General features: G+C 36.3%; 2 protein-coding genes and 1 non-coding gene across 3 annotated transcripts; all 3 read right to left on the bottom strand.

Annotated features, from left to right (window-relative positions):
- Nucleotides 1–113: 113 nt before the first annotated feature.
- ifitm5 (interferon induced transmembrane protein 5) lies at nt 114–4,283 on the bottom strand. The gene is made up of 4 exons (XM_077711185.1): nt 4,069–4,283; nt 2,509–2,614; nt 2,034–2,400; nt 114–989 (listed from the first exon to the last, which is right to left on the bottom strand). The coding sequence occupies exons 3-4, from the start codon at nt 2,250–2,252 to the stop codon at nt 768–770; spliced, it is 441 nt and encodes a 146-aa protein (XP_077567311.1). The 5' UTR covers nt 2,253–2,400; nt 2,509–2,614; nt 4,069–4,283; the 3' UTR covers nt 114–767.
- trnam-cau (transfer RNA methionine (anticodon CAU)) lies at nt 2,906–2,977 on the bottom strand. The gene has a single exon. It is a non-coding gene; the product is annotated as a tRNA-Met (tRNA).
- An 877-nt stretch (nt 4,284–5,160) lies between the features above and the next one.
- Nucleotides 5,161–14,286, bottom strand: cat (catalase). Its single transcript, XM_077711177.1, has 13 exons — nt 14,118–14,286; nt 12,631–12,802; nt 12,412–12,522; nt 12,182–12,312; nt 11,232–11,336; nt 11,015–11,140; nt 10,166–10,357; nt 9,942–10,094; nt 8,973–9,111; nt 8,324–8,454; nt 7,393–7,500; nt 6,849–6,935; nt 5,161–5,704 (listed from the first exon to the last, which is right to left on the bottom strand). Exons 1-13 carry the CDS (start codon nt 14,181–14,183, stop codon nt 5,642–5,644), a joined length of 1,584 nt encoding a protein of 527 aa, XP_077567303.1. The 5' UTR covers nt 14,184–14,286; the 3' UTR covers nt 5,161–5,641.
- Between the last annotated feature and the right edge of the window lie 257 nt (nt 14,287–14,543).

Genomic DNA, 14,543 nt, shown 5'->3' on the forward strand with positions numbered 1-14,543 from the left:
CCACAAGAACACAGCCTTTACAATTACATGAAGTCCACTGCATGTAGCAAAAAAACATCAAGTTTAAAAGTAGAAAATAATAATAATGGATTTCCAACATTTTTACCAGCATAATGCTGCAGTCAGTAAATTTATTTTGTTCAAGAAAAAGAAAAAAAGGATGCATATAGAATATTCCAGATAGATTTACAAGACTTTAAGGGTAAATTAAAGCATTAAAATGTAAATAAAAATGTATATCTGTTTTTTGTGGGCATTTTTAACAATATTTTTCAGTATAAAGTTTATAGGCATTTTCTTATTTATGTTTTAGTTCATGTAAAGTATATTTAATCACATTGAATACATTTAATAATTTGATTTAGTAATTCATTTATCATTTAGTAATTTACTGTTTAGCCAAGCTAGCCTAGCATTTGTCTGTTTGAGATGTGGGAGGAAAATAAAGTACCCGGAAAAAAACCCACACTAGCAGGAATTCCCAAACCTGGGATCAAACCCTCGATCCCAAAACTGTGAGGCCAACATATTAACCACTATTCCAAATTGAATTGTTCAATTTAAACAAAATTCCATGCACTATGAAATATTGTCTTTCCCTTTAAGCCAAATAAAGTATTTTTTTGTAGATAAGGGGGTGTATAAATATAATAAATACTAAAAAAAACAAGTACATGCTTAAAGAACCGCAAATGCAAAGTGCGCCGTGGCGTCGCGTGGTATCAATTTGGCCGAAAAGCGGAATTAGGGGATTTAGTACCGTCCGTCTACCAGTTGAAGAGGTTCAAGAAGTTCTGTAGGCCGTCTTCACCGAGAAAGTCGAAGGATCCTTGGGAGGAACCCAAGTGGATCAGCAGGAGAACCAGCAGGACTACAGCCAGGAGAGGGATGAGCAGATTCCAGCCAGCTGCCAGGATGTTGTACCACTTGGCTTTATCTGAGCACTCCTGGGCCAATTGCAGGTTGCCTTGGGTCTTCTGGTCTCGGGCCTTGTAATGTGAAACAATGGTTATTTGAACTGAACTTTGGCTGGAATAAAATAAGTATAACAACAACAAAAGTATAACAAAAGTACCATATATGTGCTTTAATGAAGTGTTAAGTTGTCAGGTTACTTTTGTTTTAAGGACAGATTGGGTAGGTGTGGGTTTAAGATGAAAAATAGGCTTTTGGGATGATAGCTAAAGGCTAAAGGCTAACGGCTAGAGGCTAAATGGATTCAAAGAACTGTATCAAAAGCCCTGAATATTCAGATTTTTACAGATCTAAAACAATGTTTATTTTAGCTTTTTTATATATATTTATTTTAGCTTTTTTATATATATTTTTTAGATTTTACAAATTATTTTCAACTAAAAACACAGAAAAATGGATTTAAAAAATGACAATTATTGATTTAAAAGCTGTTAGTTGCCATGTTGTTTTAAAACATGTTTTTTGTATTCAAATGTCTTAAATGTTTCAAGATAAATTTTGCTTTTTGGGCTTATGGCAAGGAAAAAAATTGAAAATATTGTATAGATAGCATTACCACTGGAAAAAAATCATATTTATTAACATGAATATGAATATATTCATGAATACGTGCACTCTCTTATTAAAATAAGCCAAAATTCGACTCAGTTTTTATTGAAAACTACTACTGAGATTGTCCTCCAGTCTTACTAAGTCCTGGTCTTCAATTTCCGCCCAAAAAAACTCTCCAATCATAAAACCACTACCCTTCTAAAGCATCTCAGGTTCAAGTCTATCCCAGCTGTTTGCTTTTGTATCCACCCATCCTTCTTCTTCCCTCTCTAATTTCTCTCGTTTATGCACTCGCCCACGAAGAACATGGCAATTACGCCATTTTTAACCTCCCGCCATCTTTAATTAGGGAGGGCTCTAAAAACCCTTGGTTTGAAAACCTGTCTTGCCTGGAAATGGACTTTCTGGTACCTACCAGGACGAAAATTATCATTTGTAGCATATTTTTTGGAAGTTTACCTCAAAGGTCAAAGGTCAGATGCAACAAATAGATATATTTTTCTTACCTTGATAGAGTAGAGAAGAGCCATGAATCCCAAACAACAGAAGTTGACGTACAAAGTGTTGCATAGGGACCAAAAGATGTAGTCTCGAGGAGGTTCCTGGCCCAGGTGACCCATGTTGACCACCGTAGGGCCCGCCGGTTTACGGGCGGACTTGCAATTGGTCAACGGGGTACAGTCGGAAGGGAAGTTGTAGGCGTAGTTGTAGGAATGGTTGTCCATGGTTCGATCTGATCCGATCACAATTTGTCGTTCGAGTGTCCGAGGTTTGGTTTTGGGGGTGGAGCTATTTGGAAGTGGAGGTTTATATGGGATCCTTGGAAAGGGGGAGGAGACTAAGGGTCTGTCATTATGTGGTCGGCTTGACGGGCTAAAATAAGCAGCGGGGAAAATGGTAAGGTTAACTCATTGGCGGCCATTGATGATGCTGGAACATCAAGAATCCCAAAAATAATTAAAAATTCAAATAGCATCTTACCTTTAATTGATGAAAGCCAGTTTGGGGGCAGAGCAAATTTGATGATGGCCCGGATGGGAAATTTGACTCAAAAGAGAAATCTACCAGCATATCGAATGAGGAGGATCTAAAAACACATATATAAAGAATTAAATATGTTTTGACAGTTTGTATTTAATGAGAGTCACAGGCTGGATGACGTGTTGATATCTAAACAAACAAGAAAAGAAATAAATTAAAAGAAAGAAAGTGTAGCAACACTGACTCCTATTGGTTGATGTCTGCAAATGCATTTATTTCCTATTTGATTTTTTTTGTTTGGGTGGGAAACGCGAACTACAACGTCGCGGGATGAATATTTAAATATGTTTTAACGATAAAATAAATTTCAAGATAAATTTCATCGAAAAAATCTAACTAGCAGAGGATGGTTTCGATCCATCGACCTCTGGGTTATGGGCCCAGCACGCTTCCGCTGCGCCACTCTGCTAGACGATACAACAACAGACGTCAAAACGGTATTTCACCTATATTCCAAACACATGCATGATGAGTTGGTCAAACACGAAAATCACCTTCTTGCCACTCCCACAACAAACACTTTCCGAATACAGGACGTAGAAAGTTTTGCAAGTCACTATCACCAGGAAATGCTAGCAAATTCACATTATTTTATTTGTTGGTTAACCATAACTGGATGAATTACTACTAACTTCTTTATTATTTTGACTCTAATATTGTGCTTTTCATTCATACAATATTTCCGAACTACCATGTGCGATGATTTCTCTTAAGATTTTAGGATTTTAAGATTAAATAGACCTATATATACACATAGAACTACATATATATCTCTATAAATACATATAGATCTACATATATATCTCTATATATCTATCTCTCTAGCTCTCTAGCTTTCATATATATAGATCTATCTAGCTATCTAGCTAGCTATCTAGCTATCTAGCTAGCTATCTAGCTATCTAGCTAGCTATCTAGCTATCTAGCTAGCTATCTAGCTATCTAGCTATCTAGCTAGCTATCTAGCTATCTATCTAGCTATCTAGCTATCTATCTAGCTATCTAGCTATCTAGCTAGCTATCTATCTAGCTATCTAGCTAGCTATCTAGCTATCTATCTAGCTATCTAGCTAGCTATCTAGCTAGCTATCTAGCTATCTAGCTAGCTATCTAGCTAGCTATCTATCTATCTATCTATCTATCTATCTATCTATCTATCTATCTATCTATCTATCTATCTATCTATCTATCTATCTATCTATCTATCTATCTATCTATCTATCTATCTATCTATCTATCTATCTATCTATCTATCTATATATATATATATATATATATATATATATATATATATATATATATATATATATATATATATATATATATATATACACACACACATACATATTGACACACACACATATACACACATATACACACACATATACACACACACATATACATACACACACACATATACACACACATATATACACACACACATATATACACACACACATATATACATACGCACACATATACATACGCACTAAATCTCACCTTGATAGAGTAGAAGGGTTGCCCAAGTGGAAAAAGGAGAAAAGGGAGCAAATAATGTGGTCCCACGGCATTGTAAAGTTGTGTGTGCTGGAACACCGCTGACAGTTTAAAATCGGTACCACCTCAGATTGGTTGCTGCTTTCTCAGTATTAAACAAAACAAAAAAATTCAACTCTCTTTATATACACACCCTCACCACACCTATCAGGGTGGATTAAGGTGTCTTGATTTGTATTGCATTTGCATTGTACTTTATACTTTGGCTTTGTTGTTCTGCAGCTTCTGAGACTGACCTGTATAACTTGTTTGTATCTTTTTTTTGTTACGACAACATTACAACATTTTCAAGGATGAACAAAATTTTGCAAAACTTATTCCATCAAATCTAATTTCACGACTATAAGGCGCACTTAAAAGTCTTAAATTTTCTCAAAAATATTCAGACAGTGCGCCTTACAATCCAGTGCGCCTTATATATGGGATAAAACAGAAAAACCAAAGAGGAAAAACCACCACTGTCGGATATTAAAAAAAACACAAACGCCTGAACTGAAACAATACTGTTAAATATGCAGATGCCATCTTAGTTTACAAAATCTTCCATCATATAGCTCCTACCCCACTGCAAGTTTTTATCCCAAAAAATCCAAAACATCAACAATGGCTGGCTCTAGAGGTGACTGTAAAGTAGTGAGTGCTGCATACCTGGAAGTCAATAGCAATTAGCGTATTTTCACCACTATAAGGCGCACTTAAGTCTTAAATTTTCTCCAAAATAGACAGTGCGTTTATTTAAAAAAAAATGCATAAAAATGAGATTTCATTCTTAATCATTCATTGGCTTTTTTGTTATTTAAACTATGAATATTCAGTAAAATGTAAAATTCTTTTCAATTGTCCACAAAACAAAAACATAATTACCCTATCTATCTTTCATTGTCATTGACATGAAATAATAAACTGAAAATTTTGTTCCATTAATGAATTTTATCTACAAAATTCAAGTTTTTTTTTTACAAGTTTTTCTTTGGTATTCTACAGAAGCAAAATCCGAAATGTTACTAATAAAAAAAATAGTATCAAGCCACTGTATAGCATTTATGAATTATTATTTTATTTAATCAATATTTGTTACACTGAACAAAAAATATGAGCATATTGATAGCAAAGGGAAAACTAGACAATCTTTTTTGAATGAAAACCTTAAATTTAGCATCCTTGTTTTTAAATGGACCTAAAAAAATAAATACAGTACTACCTCATTTAACGCGGTTAATTGGTTTCAAGACCATCCGAGTTTTTAAAGATCATTTTTTTAATGAAAATGTTCATGACTTACATAAGGCACACCGCTATGATCTCATTTTAATTTTCTCCACACCCAAAAATCATTATAAACCGTGACTAACAAAAGCAACTATTCAAAACAGAGATAATAAGATAAGATATTTTTCTAGAGCAGAAAAAATAGGTTTGTACTTGTGATCTTTGTGTGTAGCTTTGTTAGCATTTTCTGGGGATTCGATTTAGTTGCTTCATTGTTCGAGTTATGAACTGCCGGCTGGGAATGTCGTTACATCTTGGACGAAGCGGCAATGGCTGTTGCGTTCGGACGACTGTAGACGTGAACAGCGTCCTAAAAGAGACATGAAAAACAAGTTGTAAAAGCCACTGTTTCATTCTCAGCGTGGTAATTACAAGAAATGTCAACATTCCAAAAGCTTTACAAAATATGACCTAGGAAATAAATGCGCTGTAGGGAATTCTGAAAATACAGTGTTCCCTCGCTTATCGCGGTTAATGGGGACCCCACGCAATAGCTGCGTTTCCGCGAAGTAGGCGTGCCCCTTCAAAAATGCTTAAAGAAACGTATAACACGTGCACAAAAGCACCACCAGGCAAAAACATCATAGTAGTCCGGATGGAGGATCTTCTGCAGTTTTTTTGCACGTAAGAAACATCGTTATAGGGAGTTGTGAACATTTTTGGGTGGTGAAGATGCGCCTGTAAACAGCCATGACGTCATCAATGCCATTCCTGAACTCTCACCATGTTGTTGACCATTTCTTTGGCCTTTTTTTGATGCAATTACTAATTCTTATTGAATATTTTGTTTCCACCTCTTGTAAAATGATGTCATTTGTAATTTTAACTTAATATCTTTACATTTTTTATTTTTATTTTTCCTGAAAAAAATCAGCGAAGCTCTGAGTCCGCGATAGCTGAAGCGTGATGTAGCGAGGGAACACTGTATTTCTCGCATAAGCCATATTTGGTGCTAGAAAATGATAATCAAGTTTATGTCACAAAAAAATATTTTCACATCTATGAATGAAAATTCAAGAAAAAAAATGTATTTTATCTAGTAATGGGTGGTGATTTTTCTTTAGATTTTCGAATTCTGATGATATTTACCGTATTTCTCGCATTTAAGCCATATTTGGCGCCCAAAAATGACTGAATCAAGGTTATGCCACAAAAAATATTTTCACATCTACGAATGAAAATCAAGAAAAAAATGTATCTTACCTAGTAACAGTGATTTTTCTGAATATTTTAGAATTCTCAAAATATTTACAATATTTCTCGCATATAAGCCGAATTTGGCGCTAGAAAATGACTGAATCAAGTTATACCACAAAACATTTTCACAACTATTAACTGATTAATTTAATAGTTACGCCATAACAATTATTTACACATCTATGAAAAGCATTGTTTTTTATAATAACCCATAAAACATAAAAACTCTCACAGTAAACAAGCAAAACTAGTTTTACCTGCTCCGGTTCTTGCAAATTATACTTATTGAGATATTTCTGGACCATGTTTGCGTAGTCTGGATGGACGGCCTTTAGGTTTTCTACCTGAAAAATGAAATTATAAAGAGCAGCGTTCACAAAATTATATTTCGAAACAGAAGAAAGAAAACGTCAATTTAGAATTTTTTCAGCCTTAGTCCAGTGGTGTCAAACATAAGGCCCGCGGACCGGATCCGGCCCGTCGGGTGGTTTGGTACGGCCCGGCGAAGAAAGCTGCATTTACATAAAAATATATGATTTTTTTAAAAAAAAATTGTAGTTCTTGTATTATCCGCTAGGGGCGCAGTGTTTTAGAACGTGCAGACAACATGAATTGACATTTATTTATGTTCTTATGTTATTCTCTTGTTCATAATATATTGTTCATAATGTAAAAGGGAAATTCTGTTAATAAACATTTTGATAATTTACTCATTCTTGGCACTAATTATTAGTATTAGTGACTAATACAAAGTTTGACACCCCTGGCTTAGTCAGTCATTTCTTGTTAGCGTGCACTAACCATGCGATTCTGGATGAAGAGTTGCGCCCCCTTCAGGGCGCCCGCCATGTTTTCACAGAGCCTCTGACGCTCGTCGTCGTTGAGCACCTCAGTGTAAAAGGTGCGGACCTGCCCAAGAGACACAAGCTTGTTAATAAAGCAAGTAAAGAGTGACAGTACTGTATTTTCTCGCATATAGGCCGTATTTGTCGCAAAAACAGACTAAATCAAGGCTATGGACACAGTAACACAGGTGTCAAAGTGGCGGCCCAGGGGCCAAATCTGGCCCGTCGCATCATTTTGTGTGGCCCGGGAAAGTAAATCAGGAGTGCTGACTTTCTGTTTTAGGATCAAATTAAAATATAAAGTATAGAAGTGTATAAAATTTCATGATTTTGCCTCTTTTAAATCAATAATTGTCATTTTTTATCATTTTTTTCTGTGATTTTAGTTCAAAAATCATTTTGTAAAATCTAAAAATACATTTAAAAAAAGCTAAAATAAACTTTAGATTTATAAAAACGTTAGATCTATAAAAAACTGAATATTCAGGGATTTTAATCCAGTTCCTTTAATCCATTTATAAAAATAAAAAAAATGTGTTTTAAGTTCAAAAATCATTTTTTAAAATCTAAAAATATATTTTAAAAAAAAGCTAAAACAAACATTGATTTAGATCTATAAAAAAACTGAATATTCAAGGCTTTTAATCCAGTTCCTTTAATCCAATTTAAAAAGAAATCTAAATATTATATCTAAAACTGTCCGGGCCACGTGACATCAAGTTGACATTAAAGCGGCCCGCGAACCAACCAGAGTCTGAAGCCCTTGCAGTAACATTTGTACTACGAGTATCTAATACGAGAAAAATTATAAAATTCAACTATTTGAAGGCAATTTTAAGGGGACGGCTTATACGAGAGTAAATATGGCACTTTGGCCAAAATCTCACCTGGGTGACATTATCTTCATCATCGCTGTTGTAACGTGCCACATCGGCGGAGACCTTAAAGCGCGATTCCACAAAGTGAGGCTGAGTCTCCGGTGCGCTGAAGCTGTTGGGAAAATAGTTTGGAGCGCCACCTGGAATAGACCAACCAATAATCATGTAAAAAAATGGCCAAAAATCATCTGTCAAACATCATATGTGTAATAAGACTCCAAAGCGGAACCTATAATTATCTTTCCACAACTTCTGCGATATGATGATGTCAGCATGACAATATAGTTTAGGCAGGTAGTAATTGTGCTTGGACTTGGGATGGCGCTGTTTCCCCAAGTCAAATTCCATATAAAAAAATACTATAAAATAGTAAGGAACATTTATTTTCCCATCTATGAATAAAATTCAAGAAAAACAACAACACACTTCCAGCCTATCAAAACCTTGAATATGGCTGTAAAAATTGTGAATCAGGGGCGGCTTATACGAGAGAAATTGTAAAATTAAAGGATTTTAAGGCAATTTTAGGGGGTGCGGTTTATACGTGGATGCGGCTTATATGCGAGAAAATACAGTATTTATTGTAATGTAGGTAATAGCAGTGTATACATGGCAATAATAGACAAACATAGGAAATTTTGAAAGTACTTGGCCTGACCTTGGTTGTCGAACATGCACATTGGGCCGTCGCGTTGGTAGTTGGCCACGCGGGTTCGGAAGGGGCAGTTGACGGGGATCTGTAGGTAGTTGGCGCCAAGTCGGTGCCGCTGGGTGTCCGGGTAGGAGAAGAGGCGGCCCTGAGGTTGGGGAGAATTGGCCATGGGAGCCAATGAATAGCTGGATTGGTTGTCTCCATGTAAAGATGCACCAAAGATGGTGCTTGGATGTTTGGTCGCCGGTCTTATGGTGATAGAGTATACTGTTGAAACCAGCTCTCAAAATTATATTCATAAGAGAGATTTTAATATCTAGGTACAGTTTAATATCTAAGTACAGTTGAAACCAGCTCTCAAAATTATATTCATGAGTTTAATATCTAAATATCTAAGTGCTGTTTAATATCCAAGTACTGTTTAATATCCAAGTACTGTTTAATATCCAAGTACTGTTTAATATCCAAGTACTGTTTAATATCCAAGTACTGTTTAATATCAAAGTACTGTTTAATATCTAAGTACTGTTTAATATCTAAGTACTGTTTAATATCTAAGTACTGTTTAATGTCTAAGTACTGTTTAATGTCTAAGTACTGTTTAATATCTAAGTACTGTTTAATATCTAAGTACTGTTTAATATCTAAGTACTTTTTAATATCTAAGTACTGTTGAAACCAGCTCTCAAAATTATATTCATGAGAGTTTAATATCTAAATATCTACTGTTGATTCATGAGAGTTTAATATCTAAGTACTGTTTAATATCTAACAACTGTTGAAAACAGTAGATATTTAGATATTAAACTCTCTCTCTTAGATATTAAACTCTCTCTCATGAGTACAATTTTGAGAGCTGGTTTCAACAGTAAATTCCCTGTCACCATTTGACCGGCGACCAAAAGACCGGCGACCAAACGTCCGGTCACGTTTAAAGATAGAAATAAGTGAGCCTAGGGTTTTATTTTCTTTTACCTGCAGCATCTTGTCGGGACTAGCCTCGATACCCGGTGGCATGTTGCTAGGGTCAAAAGCTAGCTGCTCAACTTCGGCAAAGTAGTTGACCGGGTTCCTGTTCAGGACCATTTTGCCCACAGGGATAAGTGGGAATTCTTTATGGGACCAAACCTGAAGGAGAAAGAGAGAATACATACTTGACTTTGGAGGTTCCACATAGTCAAATGAAAATACTTTGGTACCTTGGTGAGGTCAAACGGGTTGAACTGGAATTTCTCAGCTTCCTCAAAAGTCATGACTTGAATGAAGAAAGACCATGATGGGAAATTGCCATCGGCAATGGCATTGAACAAGTCTCCGATGGCGTAGTCTGGATTGGTGGAAGCCAGCCGCTCCGCTTCCTCCACAGGCATATTTTTGATTCCCTGGTCCGTCTGAAATGTGTTAAGTTACCACCGTGGTCGTTAGTCTTTATGGGAAAACTGACTTTCATAACACAGCTACCGTATTTTCACGACTATAAGGTGCACTTAAAAGTCTTACATTTTCTCCAAAATAGACAGTGCGCCTTCTAATACAGTGCGCCTTATATATGGAAAAAACAGAAAACCAAAAACGAAAAAACACTACTGTTTGATATTAAAAAAACACAAACGCCTGAACTGAAACAATACTGTTAAATATGCAGATGCCATCTTAGTTTACAAAATCTTCCATCATATAGCTCCTCCCCCACTGCAAGATTTTATACAAAAAAATACAAAACATCAACAAAGGCTGGCTCTAGAGGTGACTGTGAAGTAGTGAGTGCTTCATACCTGGAAGTCAATAGCAATTACCGTATTTTCACCACTATATGGCGCACTTAAGTCTTAAATTTTCTCCAAAATAGACAGTGCGCCCTATAATACAGTGCACCTTATAATGCAGTGCGCCTTATAATGCAGTGCGCCTTATAATACAGTGCGTCTTATAATACAGTGCGTCTTATAATACAGTGCGTCTTATAATATGGAAAAAAATGTCATTCATTGAGGGTGCGCCTTATAATGCGGTGCGCCTTATAGTCGTGAAAGAGGCGTAAAAATAACCTTGAAGTGGAATTTGCAGTAGACGGGTTCTCCGTCGGAATTGATCAGCTTAAAAGTATGCGAGCCGTAGCCGTTCATGTGGCGGAAGCCGTCCGGCAAACCACGGTCGCTGAATAGGAAGGAAACCTGTGTGTTTAAATAAAGGAAGAATTAAACAGAAAATGAGAAATGTGGGGTTTCACAACAATTTTTGCATTTAAGGGTAAATATGGCTGACCTGATGTAGACACTCAGGTCTGAGGCTCCAGAAATCCCAAACCATGTCTGGATCCTTCATGTGGGTTTGAGGATTGCGCTTCTGTGAGTGGATGAAAGACGGGAACTGCAAAAAAGGGACAAAATGTGAGTTAGTGGCTTATTACTTGTTCACTATGAAGGAAAATTGGTAACCAATTTTCAAAATTAAAGTTAAAATTTGACAAAAATTCAGTTTTGAAATTGCAAGATTAAGATAAAAACGATATAGTCGAAGTACCATATTTTGCCGTTTAATATACCCCCCCAATTAATCTAGCCGGGTATATTAAATGGCAGGGGTATATTAAATGGCACACAAACGGGAAGGTACATTTTTTTCCATATATAAAGCACACTGAATTAAAAGTCTATTTTGGAGAAAACTTAACTTTTAAGTGCGCCTTATAGTCATGAAAATACGGTAATAATAATCATATTCCAAGTGAAACCCACTGCTCATGCCAGATATGGGCAAACTACGGCCCGCGGGCCACATCCGGTTCGTTAGGCTTTTTAATCCGGCCCGCCGACGCTGTCCAAATAATATTTTATTTATTTTTGTATTCTATTTTATTTCCTCCACAAGATGGCGCTGTCACACGGAACCGTGGCAGTAGCTCTGTCCACTCTTATTTGTTTTTGGTGTTTTACAGCCCTTCTATCTTTTTTTAAATGACATTCAAATATTTCTTAATACATTCCTTTTGACTTGACTTTGTACTTTATACATTTTACTTTAATGATGAGTGATGAGTATGTTAATACTTTAGTCCCTTTTTCCTGTTTATGTTTCATATGTACTGTTAACGGATGCACTTTTTTATATGTATCATATCTTGTGCTGACCCCGCCCATCTGTCAAAAATTTTAAAGTCAATGTGTCCCTCGGGCCCAAAAGTTTGCCCACCCCTGACTCATGCTACGACTCACCAGCATGGTGTCCCTGATGAAAAAAATGGGTGTGTTATTGCCCGTCAAATCCCAGTTGCCCTCTTCTGAGTAAAACTTGACGGCGAAGCCTCGAGGGTCTCGCACTGTATCCGCTGACCCGGATTCCCCCGCTGGAACACAGTGGAATTTGACATTAAGTATAACATCACAGAACAGAGACTAATAAAAGTGAACATCCATTAACGTTAACTCTGATATTGCATGCTTACCCACGGTGGAAAATCGGACAGCTACGGGTGTCACTTTGCCCACATGCTCAAAAACCTTGGCCTTGCAATAGCGGCTGATGTCATGGGTTACCTCGAAGTGGCCAAATGCTCCTGTATATCAAAAATATTTTTTTGCGTCTTATTTTGGTGGACTATGACACGATTAATTCTGAATATTTGGTGTCCGTTTGAACTTTGAGGGACAGTTGAAGACCTCACCAGCTCCTTTGGCGTGCACTACTCGCTCGGGGATGCGCTCGCGGTCAAAGTGGGCCATCTCGTCGGTGAAGACTACATCCTGGACCAGAAGGGGGCCCCTGGACCCGGCCGTCTGGACGTTCAACTTGTCCCCGATTGGATGGCCTGCTCCTGTGGTTAGCTGATTTGGGTTCTGCAGCACATAACAAAGAGGAGGAGCTTAAATCTTTCAGGGATAGTGGGCTCTATAGTGGACAGACATTTAAAAAAATAGTGTGTATTATATGTATTATAAATTATATGAAAAAATTGTGTATACTATTTATATTATAAATTATTTTAAAAAAATAGTGTGCATATTATATGTATTATAAATTATTTAAAAAATAGTGTATAGTATATTTATTATAAATTATTTTTTAAAAAAAGTGTTATGCATTACAAATTATTATATATTTTTTTTAATCTCATCTCATTTTATGAACCGCAGTGACTACCCTTAAAATCTTTTTTGTTTGTAACACCCCATCTAGTGGAGAAAATGATAACTGCAAAAAATGCTCATGATAGACAATTTAAAAAGTGTATATTATATGTATTATAAATTATTATAAAAAAAGTGTATATTATATGTATTAGAAATTATTTTTAACAAGTGTGTATATTATAGCCATTACAAATGATGTTTTCATCTCATTTTATAAACAGCAGTGACTACTCTTAAAATCTTTTTTGGTTTGTAACACCACCACCTAGTGGAGATAGGGAAAACTGCAAACATATCTCAAGGGTCTTATTGACACCACATCATGGTTGTAAACATCTCGTTTCTCATCTCAGTTTCTGAACCACTTTGTCCTCACTGGGCTAGCAGGGGGAGGGTGGTGCTGGAGCCCATCCCAGATGGCTTCAGGTCATAGGTGGGGGACAACCTGAATTGGTGGCCAAATAAGCACAGGGCACAAGGAGACAAACAAATATTGACGCCCACACTCGAACCTAGGGTCCTTTAAAGTGTCCAATTACCCTACAATGGGTGACTTTGGAATGTGGGAGAAAACCGGATTGACCGGAAAAAATCCGCAGGACAAGGGAGAACATGCTAAATCCTCACAGGTGGACCAACCTGGATTGAAAACCAGATCTTCCACTATATTTTTAGTAATCAATAGCGATTTTTTTCAGGTGCTCAAATAAGAATTGCCTGTTTGCCCCATTTACATAACGGTCAAGGTTCGAGTCCCACAATAATTACACTTGTAGTCTGGATTATGACCTACCAATGATTTGCACCACATTCGTGAAAAAAATATTTTCAATTGCATATTGTAGTATACTAAATCCTTGAGGCAATATATAGAAATTATCATCAACATTACACGACAAGAGATAATAGCAGTCAACAATTTTCGATAATTGCCAAGTATGCAAACTATTTTGAACTAGCCTGATAACAATTAGCAAATTATCTTTAAATGACCCTTCACCCATTTCCAAATGCTACGAACCTGAAGGTTTCTACTTTGCTTCCATGTCTTCATTTGATCCGTTGCTTTGTCTCGGTTGTCTGCCATTTTGACAAGAAAGCACCAGAAGTGTTGAAAGTGAGACAAATGCCGCAATGTTGTGTTACGTTTTCGTACTATCTTGATTTATAACATTTTACTTCCGGACTTTGCTCATTGTCCCGCCCACTCAATCGTTCTCTTCTTCTATTGGCTGTTGCTGACCTACTTTTATTTAGAAAAAACAAAAAAACAAATAGTTAGCCAAATATGGCATTATTGACGTGACCCACCATGAACTTCCGTGACTTTAATAAATGATTAGTCTTAAATTCTATTGTTTTCTATGGAAGCGTACTGCACTCTACGGAATTTCTGAATAATACTAAAAACGTATTTTATCTATCCTTTAACCCTTTACAAACCAAG

The sequence above is a fragment of the Stigmatopora nigra genome, unplaced genomic scaffold, assembly GCF_051989575.1.
Source record: "Stigmatopora nigra isolate UIUO_SnigA unplaced genomic scaffold, RoL_Snig_1.1 HiC_scaffold_25, whole genome shotgun sequence".
Classification (NCBI taxonomy): domain Eukaryota; kingdom Metazoa; phylum Chordata; class Actinopteri; order Syngnathiformes; family Syngnathidae; genus Stigmatopora; species Stigmatopora nigra.